At 39.6% G+C, this 15,776-nt stretch overlaps 1 protein-coding gene across 1 annotated transcript in view; it reads right to left on the bottom strand.

Moving 5' to 3' along the window:
• LOC137292219 (trissin receptor-like) overlaps positions 1 to 15,776 on the bottom strand; it is a 47,162-nt gene that overhangs the window by 27,668 nt on the left and 3,718 nt on the right. Inside the window, exon 2 of the mRNA XM_067823795.1 lies at positions 7,160 to 7,632. Coding sequence (XP_067679896.1) covers positions 7,160 to 7,319 — 160 coding nt within the window. The 5' untranslated portion in view covers positions 7,320 to 7,632. The remainder of the gene's footprint in view (positions 1 to 7,159; positions 7,633 to 15,776) is intronic.

Genomic DNA, 15,776 nt, shown 5'->3' with positions numbered 1-15,776 from the left:
AACATATTATTAATGGAAAGGATATTACCCTACTTGAATTATATTAAAAATATTGGGGAATATTTCTGTTATCAAAATTAAATTTCAAAATGACAGGATGAAGTCTTTAATTTTTAAATGGTACATACCGCTCCATTCCTGAAAGGTAATGGAGAGAGAGAGAGAGCGAGAGAGAGAGGGGGAGGGAGAAAATGAGATGGAGAACAGACAATGGTATGACGTCACAAATGTAATGTAATTCTTACTTCAAAAGGCGATTGTAATTCTACATTGAGCCACCAGGAGTCCGCATCACAGTCCTATAGAACATGCCTGTGACATTATGGGTCACAGAATACGCCAGAGAAATCCTCCAGTACTCAGTCTTGATGTAGTGGAACGAACGTTCCATCACGAATGGAAAGCAATACCTCCACGTCAAATTCTGATACATCCCTGAGGAGACTTTGGGATGTTATTGTAGTTGGTGGAGGTAGCAGTTATCATTAGATTGATATTGTGCTACGTTATTGATACTAATGAGATTTCTTTAGGTTTGCATACAAAAATCCTGAAATTAACTGCACGTGTTAACGTCATAGAACTAAACCAATTTAGTTTCTCAGTGGTTGCTTCTTTGAAAAAACTACAGGTTTTGGTTCTGTTTTTGTGCTTAGATTTGACTTTTGAATATTTCTTGAGGGTCATTATATGCAGATAGTAAGTTCCCGTTCTCTGGTTAATCGTAACATATTATTACTATGCAAAGTATGAGGTGATGGAAGACATTTTAGTGAGCATATATGATAACATTTCGCTCATTAAGTACGTCCAATTTTCTCCAATTAGATTCCACATCTATAAATGTTGTTTAATCAGACCGTCGTGCTCAAAGGAATGAGAAATAAAACTGAGGTTTTACATCACCACTGAGTGTTGTATCAGACTGATTGTGGTCTGGCGTTCAATTAACGGCAGGCATACACATTTGAAAGAATCATTGTGTCTCCATTTCATCAGAAAACGTAGTTATATATGTCTCGGGTGGCACCTTCTGCTAGTTGTAATGATACGTGCAGTGTACAATGTCATGAGCTTTGTCCCTGAAGCGAAACATGCTGATAATGACAGTATGTTACCTGAGAGAACAAGGAGCAAGGACAATGTGACTCTAAATTGATGGTATGAGTATTGTGCGTGTGACAGTATTTCAATCAAAATAATGCGTCTGTCGGGTTCACGAAATTTTGATATCATGGTTATTGGATTCCATTTTCTGTATATCTATCTTATCATATGGATTTGGAGAAGGTTTTGTCATTGTCATTACCTGCCGTACTTGCATTATTTGATAGATTATCGTACAGTCAAAAACACATATGAGTATTTATACATGCACTAGGACGAAGCTGCATTTCTAAAGATTACGCTTACCCAGATGAGATCGCTTTTTCGCAGACGAGTAAACCTTAGTGGATAAATGGTAAGTGAACGGCTTTAATCGTATTCAACTTGCCTATTAAATGATATGTGCTTACACAATAGCCGGACCGAACTTGTATGTCATCATGCATGTCATATTCTGGCTCCGGCAATTCGGTTTCCTCACAAAGTTGATTACAGTCGTTCATGCACCACATCAGGTTTTATTTTTTCGTTGACACTAACTGTGTGTCATGTCAGCAAGGAATTGTATTATAATCCCTTTCAAGCATCATTGATCAGATGTTGATGGTGGATTCTGTGCTCTTCTCAAGACGCTGATTCTGGAGTTGCCACCAGCAGTGTTGCCTTCAACCGACACCAACAAACATGAGTGCGAGTGAGTGAGTGTGAGTATGTGTGTATGTGTGTGTGTGTGCACGCGCGCGCGCATCCATGCCTATTTCATGAATCAAGAGAATATGCCAATTGGCCTTCAGTCATGCATAATGCACACGTTTGAATACGCAAGGATATTACGATGGTCCTGAATATAGTACATAATATTCTGTTTAACGTTTGATTGGAATACCAAACTATTTCATTGCGTTTGGAAATTCATGTAAATGTAAACTGAGGATGAAGCTAAAACATGACAACATAGTATCGTGATGGCAATAGGACATATCCTACCCGTGAAGAACTGATCTTCAGGAATCTATGCTTATCGTAAGAGGTGATTACCGGGATTGGGTGGCCAGGGTTATTGACACGTCATCTTATCCTAACTGCGTGGATGATGTCATGCGTAGATCGATGCTCATGCTGTTGATCCCTCTCTTATCTGGTCAAGACTCGATTATTTACATAATGCTCCATAGAGCCCCAATATTGCTGAGTGAGGTGTAAAACTAAACTCAATCAATCAATCAATCAGTGCGACATATCCTAATGGTCGGTTACTTCAGTCACAACCAAGATAGGCACGTTCCCTATGAGAATCCATAGCACAAATTGAATAGACCATTACGGAATATGGAGTACGGAATACGGGGAACTTGGTTTTCGATAAATCATTACTATGCTTCACGAAACATGTCCGTCCGGATGCAACGAAGTACGCTAAACTGTGATTCATGGCCACTGTAAATCAGACCAAAACCGTGTTAGAGGATTGATCACGGCTGCCGAACTGGAAAGATCGTATTCATATATGCCTTGAATGCACGTTTAGAAGTACGTTTAATGAGTCCGCGAGATCATGATCGTATTCAACAAGACAGTGACCTTCATCAGTATCGGGATTAATTGAACACAATGCATCTTCAACGAATAGTTATTTTGAACCAGACGACGACCCTGCTGGCTAAAACATTACACTGAAGACGTAATATGTTGATCATTCTCCGTTATCTATTATTAATAGTTACCTTCAACCGGCTGGAGAATACATACGCCGATAATACATGAAGTAGCGATTGTCATATCAGTTCGTTAAATAAACAGGCAGTGGTGCGTGTGCATGGAGTCTGGGGGTTCCTTTAACGACGCAGCTCTTTTCTTAGGTTAACCTCTCTTAACATAAGGTTACCTTAGTGACTTGCAACGGAATATATCAGGAGTAGCTGCCTTTATTAAGGTTAACCTTTCTTTAACATTGCACTGAGGTTACTTTAAAGACTTACTATCACCTTAGTGCTTCGTGAAACGAAGCCCAGGTCACAAATCATCGTTGTTTACGGACAGACCTTGGATGGGTGACAAGGTCCAACAACGACGCTCATGTGACACGTGGTCTCACTCTAGGTGAGTGAGTTTGTTAAAAATTGCCAAAATGGTCATTTAAAAAAATTTCAGGACAAAAAGGGTGGGAGTGGTGCGCAGCCCCCTCTGGATCCGGCTGTGGCTGAGATGATTCACATGCTTGTTAACCTTTTAACTCCTCTAATGTTACCCGGGGGTAATATGTCTTAGCGCAATGCAAGCTAGATTTAAGTATCCATTATTATTACAGTTTATGATAACAATATAATTAGCCACACCTATTACTATATTCAGTATGGCATTGACATTTCGGATTGACAAAAGTCAGAACTGGGGATTGAGGTGAATTTCTTGTACCTTGGTAATGCTAATGCATTGCTTGGCTAGCGCTGCCGGTAAAGGCAAATCAACATTTTTCATGACATATTCGGAATGGAAAATTGCTTTCAGCAAAGGTTTCCTATGGTTATGGAAATGCTTGTTTGCGTAACATCACACTCAGCAGTATTCCAGCAAACTGGTGACAGTAGATGCCAGATAATTGTAAAATAATCATTCGTATGATTTCAGTCTTTTTGATACAATTTCCGCTGATTTGCATTCGTGAAACAAGTAAAACGTGTCTTTGGTATTGTGAAAAAGTGTTTAGGAACATCCAAAAGGTATCTTTGTTAACATGTTTGCTTGCAAAGTAAATTTTTCCATTTTCTGTTTTCAAGTAGCAAGATTTATGTCCAAAATGTACCAATATTCAAGCGGTATTTGCATTCATTTCATGTGTTACATGGTTCCCTAACGTATATAGAGAGACTAAAATGTAAAATATAGTAACAAGACTTGTTCAGCGCTACAGAGAGACTTCATAGAGAGACCAAGAAGTGAACGTCCACCTACCACAACTATAGCCATTAAGAAAGGAGGATAACGTTTCTTTTAGACTTTAGTGTATTTACGTGTCTGTAATAAATGAAATACAGCTATTTAGTGATACGTCGAGAAGACTTGCCCAAGAATTCATAGTTATGTCCCTCCACAACCCATAGATTTGTTGTCTGGAAGAGGTTTTAAAACGAAGGAAGGGCGGATGAACAAGTAGGGTTCGTATACGTTATACGTTATACAAAAGACCAAGAGCCCTAAGCCCATGGGACACACACATACTCTTTACCTCTGTCAGTGATGTAGCATGTTTATTATGAACGAGAAATATAGCAACCAGTGGAAACGGCATGCTAAAACATTCATCACATGTGTTAGTCGCAGTCCCCGTCGTTACGTGGATATTTATAAGAGGGTTTATAGAAATTCTGTCTAAACTGAAACTGTTTATGTGTCAGCAAGGCTATTAATTCATGTACCAAGTGGCAGGTTCATTACTGGTATTGCAAAATGTACTCTTTGTTTGATTTGTTTGTGGTAAAATGTCCAGGTTAAATTACACAGGGATTACGGGGATTTGGAAAGGTAACTTGAGTGTGTTGTCAACATGCGTCATGCTGGAATCAATGAGAACACGCCAATTGTCCTGGGTGACATAAGATCATAAGATTACAATAGAAGATGAAACAACAGGATGTAGCCATCATACGATTGTTTGAACGATGAGATACCGAAGGGTTGAGATCAGCTGGGGGCATACCAAGTCAAAACATTAATTACTCAACAATCCCGTTTCATGCTGACTGGGTTCCGTCCTGTTGCGCAACTTAGTAAAATAGTCGAGAGTCAGTCGGGAATTTTGAGGCCAACTCATTCGGCTGGATACATAATATTAATCAGTATTGTTTGACACATCTGACTATTATATTGCAACCCTACGCTCTATACTGTGCAGCGTGCTCCGACAAACGGAAATGTGGAAAGTTTGGAAATCCCAAAACGAGGCTCGGCCGCTGGAAACGTTTGAAACGGTACTTACTTGATATTATGTCATTCACACGGCACGTTACAAAATACGTTAAGTAAGCGTAAGGAACAAATACCAGTTGTAACCAGTGCGCCAGGTGAATTGTGAACACTGTACGGCCTCTTCAAACGGGCAGTCTGTGATGTCTTAGTTAAGGATATGTCGCCTAAACATCGACATTTAATATTGAAATACGACGAATTTAAACTTTAAAATCAAAATTAATTTGTAAATACTATTTACTTATGAAACAAGAAAGTATAATTCAGTGTAACCATAGTTGTGTATAGTGTCTCTTTTCACTTTCACACGAGAAAATTCGGATCGGCTGAGAAGTAGGTCATCGTCTGAATTGGTTGACGAGACTCATGTTTTGGTTTGACATTCATGATTTACTTGACATTGTACAAAGTAATGATTCCACTTACGACTATTTTCCTCAGTATTTTTATCATGTCATACTGGGCCAAAGTTACGTGTCCTTACTTCATTGTGTGATGGGTTCAAAAAGTGAAACACGTCGTCGTGATGTTATTTATAGGGAACAAGCAAATACGAAGGTCTGTGAATATGAAATTACATCGCCAGTGCTAGCGGATATTCGTCTTTGCATGTTCGAAGCGAGAAAAGATTACCAGAATGAAGGAAAATTACATTTAATGGAAGCGGCAGTTCCAGAACCGTCACGAATCACGGTTCCGGCTGGCACCACGTGTTTGCGAAACCAGAGGCAATTGCCTAATAGGGAATGTCAGGTTGACGAAAACCTTGGTTTGAGTTAGGATGTTTTCTTTCGAGGAAATAAAAGGATAGAGAACTTTTCTGCCTCTTCCCCGTCAAGATGTTAAATTATAGTGAATGAAATGGTTTTACACCTTTAAGCGGTAATACAGCAACATGTCTCAGGGGAACACAAGAAGTGAGTTTTAGATAGCATCCCCAGATTGGAAATGGAACACGGAAATGCCAAGCTTAAATATCACAGATATTCTGAGTTATTTCTGATGGCCGCTGCAGGACGGGACCTTGAAGATCCCGACTGGAACTGGTATTCAGCATCCCATCGTAAGAGGCAACTAAAGGGATCGGGTGGACACTTCATCATATCTCATAGATCAATGCTCGTGACTGTTGATGCTGTTGATTACTGAACTGTCTGATCCAGGCGTGATTATTTGCAACAATGTAGATGGATATATATTGTATAGCGCAGTTTTAAGCAACCGAACCAATCAAAATTCCAGAACGGGATTCATCCCTGACACGTGTAAAAGTTGTTGCCCACCTTCTGCTGGTGACACGAGATGGGGCATCGTTCTCTTGTCCTTCGCACATATGTAAATTAAGACTTTTTTCAGTAAGTACTTCACGTACCCCAATGGTCGTTTACGAAAGAAACCCCACAATTACGCTATTCTGACCAACAAAGCTCAGAGAGCATCATTTAGTCCTGGTAATCTCACGATGGAAACTAATGAACATACAACGGTTTGATATTTAGAAACATTTTAACAAGTGCGTTTATACATTGGTTCGATATTTAGAAACATTTTAACAAGTGAGTTTATACATCGTACTGTTCAATAACTGTCGTATTTGACCTAGTAAAAATCTTCACAAATACCTAGGGGTATAAGATATGTTAATTCATAAATTGATAGCCTATTGTGATATATTATTAAACATTTCCGTGCCAAAACTACCATATATTGTCAGTGTGTTCCACTAATTTTCGTTGAGTTCGTCCGAGTGGCTTCTTTACCAAAGGCATACACACGCGTTCCTTTTCAATACGTGACAATACGTAACATCATACGTAGTCATACGGAGATGGGAACATTATTATCAGAAAACACCAAGCTTTGAAACTCATGTTTTATCACATGATAATATTGAATTTGGAAGAACAGAATCACGTCTAAACGAACACCCCTAAACAATATCGATCCCGTCAAGAATAAGATGATAATACCTGAAACCAAGATGATCAAATTGTTTCATCCAAGATCAAAACCTCGACTCTATCTCAGAATATCATAATCATATACTGAAACCGCATGATAATTATGATTTTAATACAATACTTACCAAAGAAGCAGCATATGAACACAAAGGCGTAGATTGCTATGAAGAGAATTCGCATGCTGGTGTCCGATAGAGGGTTAACAAATTTTTGCCTCGGCACGAAGGAAAAGTTAACATTTCCATATGACTCGTTGGGGAAACTGTAATTCTTTATGGAATCCATTTTCGTTAAGTGAAATCCCCTCCACGTAGTTTCTTCAGTGCGTAGATGCTTCTATGACCTTCCAGCCATAGGTCCCTTTACGTCGATGCAATGTCCCCACTTCCGGTTTTGTCGCTCAGCTTTTGTCACAAACAGCCAAAGGCTGATTCACCTTTTTCTAAAACTAGACATTCAAAAAGATTTAATACCTGGAATCCGCCACTCACAAAATGTCACTGTTCTTGTTATTTCTTCTCACAATTCGTGCTGATCTGTACCCACCCTAGGATACTTGTCACACAGTCAGAACCAGCTGACATTTCCAAAGGCGAATCTGTAAGAGATGAAAGAAGTCATATTATCAAGTAAATTGCACACTCCAAGTGCTGATAAAAATGAAAATGCCAGGGTTCCATGCTGTTTTGTAACCATAAAAACATATATTTATGGTCAAAAGACCCAGTTAGAAGACAACCATAAAAACATATATTTATGGTCAAAAGACCCAGTTAGAAGACAACAGGAGACGCCTATGCCTAACTCTGCTTCGAAACCAGATGGAGCTTGAGAGGATGATTCCTTGCATATGTTTATGACGAGAGCCACCAGTAGGGCAAGATACGATCACCTTCAAAAACACGTTCTGCCACCATCGTATGGTAACTGGATTGTCTGGTCCACACTTGATTTGTTTCTTTGTTTCCAGCCAACATCGTATGGTTTAACATTTGTGACTGCTGGAACAAATATATGCTCACAATATAGTCACAACTGCACAATCGGCTCCACGTTTTGCAGGGATTGGATAATACCCAATATGAATGCATATGTGGAAAGTATGAATATGGAAAGGGTTTTGTCACTCTTATTTACAAAAAACCCCAAAAACCATTGAGCTCAAAATAAGCACACGTGATTTGTGCACGAGTATGAACCATTCTACTACCACGACACATGACATTTTAATCTCTGGAGGACGTATATTTAAAAACTATGAAACGTCATCACAGACTAAATAGAAAAATATACGACGTCGTAAGTATCAGTTCGTATTCGTAAATGGTTTATTAAAGATGTGAAAACGTTTGTGTTGAAATGTTTCCCTATTATACAAGCTGTCAAAACAGTAATAGAGCAAAAATGAATAACGTCCCTTGAAACCTTATAAGGTGATATTGTACATAAGACCAAGCCGAGATTATTAACCAGACGTATATGAGTGAGTGTGTGAGTTTAGTTTTACGCCGCACTCAGCAATATTCCGCCTATATGGCGGCGGTCTGTAAATAATCGAGTCTGGACCAGACAATCCAGTGATCAACAACATGAGCATCGATCTGCGCAATTGGGAACCGATGACATGTGCCGACCAAGTCAGCGAGCCCGACCACCCAGTTGCGTTAGTTGCCTCTTACGACAAGCATAGTCGCCTTTTATGGCAAGCATGGGTTGCTGAAGGCCTATTCTACCCCGAGAACTTCACGGGTCCAGCTGTATATGATGTGAAACGGGCTCGAAACCCAAAATCTGCTGCAAATTTCATGGCCCTCCGTTCTTCGTCTTTGTCTTAGATTCGAGTCCTATATTTTAAACAAACCCTAAACAATGCTTTACTAGATGGCGTTGTGGTCATGAAACAATTACGAACTGCAATGGCCTCTGCGTGAGGTCACACATGGCCGTCCCAACTTGGGCCGATCAGATCCATTCCTGTCCTCCTGTTGTAAACTGTCCGTCTAATGCATCACAGTAAACTGGACCTCTTTAGATAAGGGTTACAATTGATATTCAGTAACCCAAGTTTTTCGTAATATTAGACTAACGGGATCGGCTGGGTGACTTAGTTGACACAATGTAATCGTGTCCCAATTACATCGACGCTCATGCTGTTGGTCTACTGGATCATGTGTCTAATGTGTCTGATGTGTCTGTCTGTTACCTATATTCACACAGCCGCCATATAGGCGGAATGTTCCTAATATTGAGGTAAAACCTCACTCACTGGCTCGCCTACAACATGCCAATGCACGTTCTCCTTTAAAATTTGTTAGGTGTGTCCCAGTGTAATGACATTGTTATTGCACCTTGTTCCACGGTACTATTCACAGGATATGTATACACAATATGCAAAACTTCTTGCGGGATGTTTGATTGTGTTATCGCAGAGAATGTACCATAGATTATTATCTTCGCTTCATGTAAAATACTCTCATTTCATTGGTCAATGACGCTTCAACAAGTTTCTGTGTCACCCCTGCCAGGAGTTTGACAACTGGACAAAAATATTACCCGCTATCACGGTAATCGCCAAACACTCCGGCACGAAGCTACTAACAATCGTATGACATCATAGAATGACGTATGCAGTACCAGGAGTTCGAAACCAGTTGGATTAGCTGTTTTTGAGTTCACTGTGTCGACATTTATTTCATTGCATTATTTAAACTATACTATTCACTGAATCGTTTGCACAGTCAACCTAGGCATAACTGATAATTTTATGGTAGTTTTAAGCTTGTCAGACTATGTTTGAGTGATTATGAAAATCCCGTTGAGGCAGATGCTATTTTGTTTGCATGCCATATAGTCGGTAGTAAGGATCTTCAGAATAACATAAAATGATATTTTGTACATTGAACAATACCGGCTCGGATAACACTCTTTCAAAGAGGCGTACATCAGACCGTATTATCCTCGAGAGAAGTTTACACCTTATAAGTTCACGTGTGTTTGCTTATCATAGGTCATAAAACAATCGTGATATTTTACTATTTTGCTTTGGTCGTGAGAGACGACACACGGGTTGTCCGGCTTGCTGACTTTGTTGACATATGTATGATGTTGATCACTGGATTGTCTGGCTCAGACACAGTTATGCAGAGACCGCCGTCATTTGCGACGTATAAACAACCAACCAACAAACGATTTCTTCTTGAAACAGTTCTGTTTATTCAAAGTCAGATATTGTCTCAGACTGTCGGTTCCCAGGCTTATAAAATCCCCAAAAACGAATGCTTATTTCATTTGCTTTGGAAAAACGTTAGTTTCAGATAAAACGTTCTCACAATGTCCATTTTTTTCAATGGACGGAAGTTTAATCTGATTTGGGGCGAAGCTCGAGGAATTGTGCAGTGTATCAGTGTCATAACAGACGAAACAATTCAATAATGTTCAGAGTATGAAGGGACAAAAAGTACAACATGTCACTCAGTCATGCTTTTATTGTTTCTTTTCAAACTACTTGAAGTCAAGATCGTCATGTGTTTCACAAATATTGATTGAAAGGAAGTGCTAGAGTACCATATCTAGCATTCTCTCCAACAATGTTTGTCATGAAGCAGGCTGACTGCCATACGTGGATTGTCACCACTTATGCGTTTTATAGGTATTTATTGATTTGGGTAGATGTATTTCTACTTCAGTTATAAATATGTCGATCGCTGTACATGCATTATAGTATCTTGTTCTATTCTGTAAGTACTTATTGACTTGGATGGATGACTTATGCTGCTTCGGTTATAAATATCCATAAAGAGGAATTTCAACAATATTGGTAATGTTAAATAGACATTCAAATACAAAGGTAAATATTATCGTGAAACCTCACTGACTGTGGTCGAAAATAGCCTGTCTTAATGGTTGCTTGGAACATATGGGAAGGACAAAGTCAATATTCTGACTGGAATCCAGCGTTTGTTTCTGCGTGGCTTCCTGTTGTAACCATGAAAGTAGGTCAGTAGCAGCAGTGTTAATTAAACAGGACAATATCTAATGATTATACGACTTTGTGTCCCTGTTAAGCAGCAGTTGTAATTAAACAGGACAATGTCTAATGATTATACAACTTTGTATCTCTGTTAAGCAGCAGTTGTAATTAAAAGCACAATGTCTAATGAGTATACAGCTTTGTATCTCTGTTAAGAAGCAGTTGTAATTAAACAGGACAATGTCTAATGATTATACAAATTCGTATCTCTGTTAAGCAGCAGTTGTAGTTAAACAGGACAATATCTAATGATTATACAAATTCGTATCTCTGTTACGAAGCAGTTGTAATTAAACAGGACAATATCTAATGATTATACAAAATCGTATCTCTGTTAAAGAATCGAATCGTGTGTATTCCTGTATCATTATCAGGCACGTCTACAAAACGGGCGACGGAGCTAGCCTCATGGTTGAAGCTAAGCCGAAGATCCAGGTTCGATTGCCCACATGCGTACATTGTTGTGAAGCCAGTGTTTCATGTGTTCGCTCCTCTCGCCGAAGATCTGGGTTTGATTCCGAACATGGGTATATTGTGTGAAGCCAGATTTTATAGTGTACCCCACCGTGGTATTACTGGAATGTCGCTAAAAGTTGGTAAATGGGTAGACCGGTAGGTTGGCATCACAACTACCTGTATCCGCGCTTGTTGCGATGTCCTTAAAGGTCACATGCAACCAAAAAATCAAACATAATTAAACCACATTTATCACTTATTCATGACATATAATATACATTGATGCTTTTAAAAAAACAAATAAACAAAATTATAAGCGTACAATCGCGATTCAAAAGTGCAATATTTTGTACTTGGGCTTACTTCCCCCGAAACGAAGCCCTCGGGAGACCGAACCCAGTCGTAGTGGGTGGATATGCACTCAAGTGTAACGACGGCTTCCGATTGGCTGTTCCATTTGCTGATATGCTGAGGGTTCATTGTGTGTACAGAAAGATGATCTGTTTGATGCATTTTAGAAGTAGAGCGAGTCACAAGAAAGTAAGATTCTTCATGATATAACAACTTCTTTTTGTGTTCTTGATGCGTCGTTTCAGTATGGATTCATATACTGTTGTCAAACAAAATCATATGCACTAAAAGAAGTCGTTCTCCATGAAGAATGTATATAGAGATGTTGGGTTTGGAAAATACATGTTCTCTGAATTCGCGCTCGATCCAGTAAAAAATCATGTCAGTAGAAATGGTAAACTACTGCGTGGCTGGAATCCGTCATTCGTCCAAGTACAAAGCAGGACTTGAAACTGACAAGAGTTTGCACCAGTTTCCGACACATTCAGTCATCCGAAAAAATTAATGTAGTTTGTTTGCAACCCACAGACATAAAAACATGTCATGTGTATCACACGTGCCTAATTACATAATGTGGCAGAGACGGGACTCGGGTGCACGAGTCATGAATCAACTTATTTATGTCGTATAGTCTGATAGGTGTTAAGTTCAAATTGCACGTGGTCAATGATTGAAGCTGTGTATTGCATGTTGTCTTTAGCAGATAGGCAGACCGACATATAGGTGTGAATAAACCAGACACTGAGCTTTCTCTGTGACAGAGACTGCTTACCACAATCAACCAGGTTTTTTTTACGTAACGAGTAGATTATTTACTTGTTTGTGTACACAACCAAGATTAGACTACTGGTCACGACCTCAGACGCTGGGCATGCATACTGTTTCAAGCTCCGCGAACCTATTCACTGCGCATGCGTTATGGACGCAGCGCAGCACAGCTGTTAAACCAGTTTTCCCCCCAGCGCTGGGGGAATTTAGTGAAACGTTTGAACTCCGATTTCGCGGACTTTTTCAACTTTATAGGTTGAATTGGCATATTTTATGATTTGTTTCGGTAGATGCATACCTAAAGGTACCAGAATCTGCAAAGTTGTGTTTTATGTTGCATGTGACCTTTAAAATTGGTCTGGATAGTGTTAAAAGTAATTTAACTCATGTACCAAATATGACATGTACCAAATATGACATTACCTAACACTAGTGGCAATACTACTAGTGCAGTAAAAACTGGGATCCTCTGCACACTCAGCACAGTCGTTCACGACTATCCTGGTCACGGTCAGGTCTTTTAGGTCTTCCGCTAGCCTAGTGGTTAAAACGTTCGCTCGTCACGTTTTGGACCCGGGTTCGAACTCCACACACATGTGAAGCCCATTTCTGGTGTCCCCTGTCGTGATATAGCCGGAATATTGCTGAAGACGGCGACAACATATGCTCACTCACTCAGTTGTCTGTGTTGAAAGAGACAATATCACATTCACGTTGGAGGACAGACAGAAAGCTAAGGTAGATCATGAAATAGCGACTTCGTCAGACAATAGCATCAAGAAACATCGTTGTGTCATACGGTTACTCCCAAGACACGTGTGCTCACTCAATTTCACACAAGTATGTCTGATCCAACTTTCTTATGAGATCCTGTCCTTGACAATATCCTTCTTAAGTCTGGCCAAGTTGAAGTAAAACATCAGTCATGCCCAAGCCCATTACATTTCACACACAATGCTGTCAAAACTACACAAAAGGTATATCCATGATAGCCTGGTGCACGACACGAAACGCATCCTTCAGACAGACGACTTGCCCTACAACTGCTCTTAGGTATCACAACCCATACTTGATAGTCCAGTGATTAATTGTAGCCATAACACCAAGAGCGCTAAGCCTGTCATCATAGATGGCACAGACACAAAGTCTGATACCTTTGGCACACACTAGCGCGCCCTCTTTGTTGGGAAGGGACAATAAAACCTCATATATTTCTTTCTTTCACGAGGCAAGTAGAAAAGTGAGATATAATGATAAATTAGCATAGGCTGTAAAATATCACGTCCTAAGACATAACCGATATTAAAGTTAAACATTAAGGCAACATAAAGTTAAACGAGAAACATTAGGTAAGCGTGTTATAACTGAATTGTATGACATTCACGCACACGCACATGTCCGTGTGTGTGTTGTTTGTGGATACCATACAATTCTGTAACAATAAGGAACAGACCCTCTCTCTCTATTTCTCTCTCTCTCTCTCTCTCTCTCTCTCTCTCTCTCTCTCTGTCGGTGGTGGTGGTGTGCGTGTGTGAATGTCATACAGTTCGGTTATTAGAACACACACACACACACACACATATATATATATATATAGAGAGAGAGATAGAGAGATAGATTAGATAGATAGATAGATAGATAGATTGTTCTACAAGAAATAAAGTGGAGGCACGGGTGGCCCAATTGTCTAAGCTCCAGAGTTGCGTCCCGTGGTAGGACCCTATGATTTAAGATGTGAATCCTGGTTCGTCTTGTTTCAAGTTTGGCTTAGCACTATTTCCAACTTTCATCAAGTTTGTACAAGTCTTTGACCAGCATCGTCTTTGTATTCCCTACCACATTAAGGTGACACGGCGTGAAATAATTGAAATACTGTTCAAAGAGGCGTTGAATCCAATTCACTCGTGCACTGGTTCATAACGTTTATTTTCTCTCGAGGGAAGTCATTACACGTATTTCAAGTGACCCGTGAAGATGTGGGATGGAGGTAGTCTCAGACAACCCACGCTTCTCGCATGAAGCAACAAACAGGTTCAGGTGATCACACTCGGTGACTTGTTTGACACATGCTATCGTATCCCAGTTGCGTAGATCGACGCTCATGCAGTTCATCACAGGATTGTAAGGTCCAGATTCGAGAATTTAGAGACTGCCAGACGCGAGTATTTACAGACAATCGTCGTATAGCCAAAATATTAAACAAACAAACCATATTTTGGTATTATATTCCACGTTTACGGCGCAACTTACAATGAAACACAAACAAAATCACAGATCAAGGTTGCCCTGACTTTGAACGAGACGCTGGTCTATGGTCTATGGTCTATGGTCTATGGTTTGATGATGGTTTTTTATCTGGTGATGTTGTTGATCATAAGTTTTTTTTTTTTTGAAAATATGACTGAACCGTTGTGTTTATGAATCAGAACTATTTCAATCTTTATTACGCCTTTCAGGAATCACTGAAACAAGACAAGAGTCTGTATGTTGGATAGTTTAATTCCATCTTTGCAGCTCCTGAATTCAAAGTCTGTACGTTTCAGCCTGATTTTGTCGTCTTGAGATTCTGGGATACGAAGATACTGAGACAACTAACCTTAAACGTCGGCGTCGTTAGGACTGAAGAAAGCTTGTTACTTGTCTGATAGATTGACTCGTGTAATGACAGTAGTTTCGTGGGCACTGGGCTGAGCCTTGATCGACCAAACATTTGGGTTAGGTAACGGGATCCTCACACAGGCATCTTATTTCTGATTTATTAGAAGCACAAACCAACTTAATTAATACTTGGAAATCATCGAGACAACAATTTGTATGTGTAACTTGCCTGTTCGTTGTACCATGGCATGTCACTGGTTATGGCTTCAAACAGATCCACCGTGCGGTGTGAAGATTATATTTGTTCTGATTTTACAAGTGAACAAAATACAGTGAATATGAGGCTAATAATGGTGAAAAATAATGAATATGTGGAAAAGCTGCAAAGTTTGATATCTTAGGGATAACAAAAATGTTTGGATGACCAACTTTGTATTTTCATCCATGCAGTTTTGTCTATACCACCAACTTCAAAAATGCCTCTCAAACAAATGGGTATTGTTGAACTGTTGCAGTCATAGACATTGGCAGTCCCAAAA

Source organism: Haliotis asinina, chromosome 7, assembly GCF_037392515.1.
Source record: "Haliotis asinina isolate JCU_RB_2024 chromosome 7, JCU_Hal_asi_v2, whole genome shotgun sequence".
In the NCBI taxonomy this organism is placed as follows: domain Eukaryota; kingdom Metazoa; phylum Mollusca; class Gastropoda; order Lepetellida; family Haliotidae; genus Haliotis; species Haliotis asinina.
The sequence above is the reverse complement of the archived record's forward strand: the minus strand, read 5'-3'. Positions and strand labels throughout refer to the sequence as shown.